Genomic DNA, 1784 nt, shown 5'->3' with positions numbered 1-1784 from the left:
ACACCACACGCTACATGACCATATATGTTTATGATTAGATTTTATTCTAATTTTGATTTTGTTCTAAATATTAAAATTATACTGGCTTTATGGTACTCTTCTAATTAGTACTTACTACACTTTTAAAAATTTGTCTTTCATCATATTTGAATTTGTAAAATTATTACAATATATCTAATAAAATATTTTGGATAAAAAGACAAGTACACAAAATAAATTTTCCCTTGAGGACATAAACTATGGACGTGTATTTAAAAATTTGGTAAATAATCATGGATGTCATCAGTAGTGGATTTGTGGGAGGGAATAACAAGGGGAAAATTTCCATACTAAAACTGATTTTAAAACGGAGTCAAGCCACCATTTTGTTCACCCAGGACATCATGAACAAGTAGATATGGCCCACAAGTGCACTAGAGGAAAGAGCAAGCAATGGGCAAGGCCATATAGGTTCAAGCACATATGGGTGGGGCTACTATTGAGGATCACAAGTGGGTGGACCACATGTTAGTGGAACCACAATTTGCTGTACCCCAAGTGGTGGGGGGGGGGGGGCACGGTCACAACTGGCAATATATAACACTAATAAGGCTGTGACCACTATGTTTTATTGTATAATAATTAAAACTCATATTTATATCTTACAACATTTTATGTTACTTTTCTTTTGCAGTTGACCACTGCTGGTGTCCGCATGTATGGCAACATTATCATGCCATGATTTCCTGTAGTGAAGGCGAATGACATCACCAGACCCATCAACCTCCGTACGCATGTAATTTTGCGAGTTATACATAATAAACAAGTGTTCAGCTACTTTATGAAACATCTTCTCCACGGCAATATCCTTCTTGGCAGACACTTCATAGACTCTCGTTATCCCTGGCAGGTTTTTCCCGAGTATTTCTTGCGCATGCTCTATTGTCGTTTCACCACTTGAATATTCTTCGGCTTCTAGATCCAGTTTATTACCAACAAGAAAAATTGGGGCATTTTCGACTCGAAAGTGAAAACTTCGTATCCATTCTGGAATGCGACGGAGCGTAACAGCTCTTGAAATGTCGTAGACTAAAAGACCAGCTGCAGAACCCCGAAAGTAGGTTTCTGTGAGAGAGCGAGCTCTTTCCATGTCAGCAGTATCCCATAATTCAATCTTTAAAAGAAAAGTTAATTAATTTAATTTTATTAATTTGTGTCAGAATTATCAGAGTTTGGGAATTCGCATCAGATTCCAACCAAAATTCGGACTGCGTTTCTGATGTGCTAAACACCAACGTGCCTCTTACACACTGATTTGATTTTCTAATCGGTTTGGTAGCCTTCCTATTAAAAAATTTTCATTCAGTGTGAATGCAGCTTTAAGCTGGGCACTCAATGCACGACCGTCAGCCGACGAATCCAACTCCGCTCCCTGTGGGCGCTAGATGGCGCGACGTCGTCTGCTGCTTGCCAGTGGCAGTCTGAACGGGCCGTCATTGACCACCAAACAGTAAAAAATTATATTTTTATTAGGGCGTTATAACGGCCTACTATGGCATTGCAACGCCCTAATTACGACGTCAAAGCGCACTAATTACAGTGTTTTAGCGCCCTATATACGCCGTTATAACACCCTAATTATTATGGCGTTATAACACCTTATTTACGCCGTTATAACGCCCTATTACAGCGTGAATGGCCATTGTTTACCTAAAATGTAGAGGATTCCTGCCAGGGGCGGCACCAGGGTTTGCCCGACAGGGGGGGGGGACGAGATTTTAGAGTCTACTAATATGTAGATAATA

General features: G+C 39.9%; 1 protein-coding gene across 1 annotated transcript; it reads right to left on the bottom strand.

The window, feature by feature from the left end:
• Nucleotides 1-10: 10 nt before the first annotated feature.
• LOC117125288 (ras-related protein Rab-35-like) lies at nucleotides 11-1154 on the bottom strand (the record flags this gene model as incomplete). The annotated part of the gene is given in 1 exon segment (XM_033271759.1): nucleotides 11-1154. A coding segment is annotated over 1 exon segment (520 nt), but the record flags the coding sequence as incomplete, so codon positions are not given.
• Nucleotides 1155-1784: the final 630 nt, after the last annotated feature.

The sequence above is a fragment of the Anneissia japonica genome, unplaced genomic scaffold (assembly GCF_011630105.1).
Source record: "Anneissia japonica isolate Jap-2015-1 unplaced genomic scaffold, ASM1163010v1 scaffold150908_len1784_cov135, whole genome shotgun sequence".
NCBI classification, from domain to species: domain Eukaryota; kingdom Metazoa; phylum Echinodermata; class Crinoidea; order Comatulida; family Comatulidae; genus Anneissia; species Anneissia japonica.
This window is presented reverse-complemented; position numbering and strand designations above follow the sequence as displayed.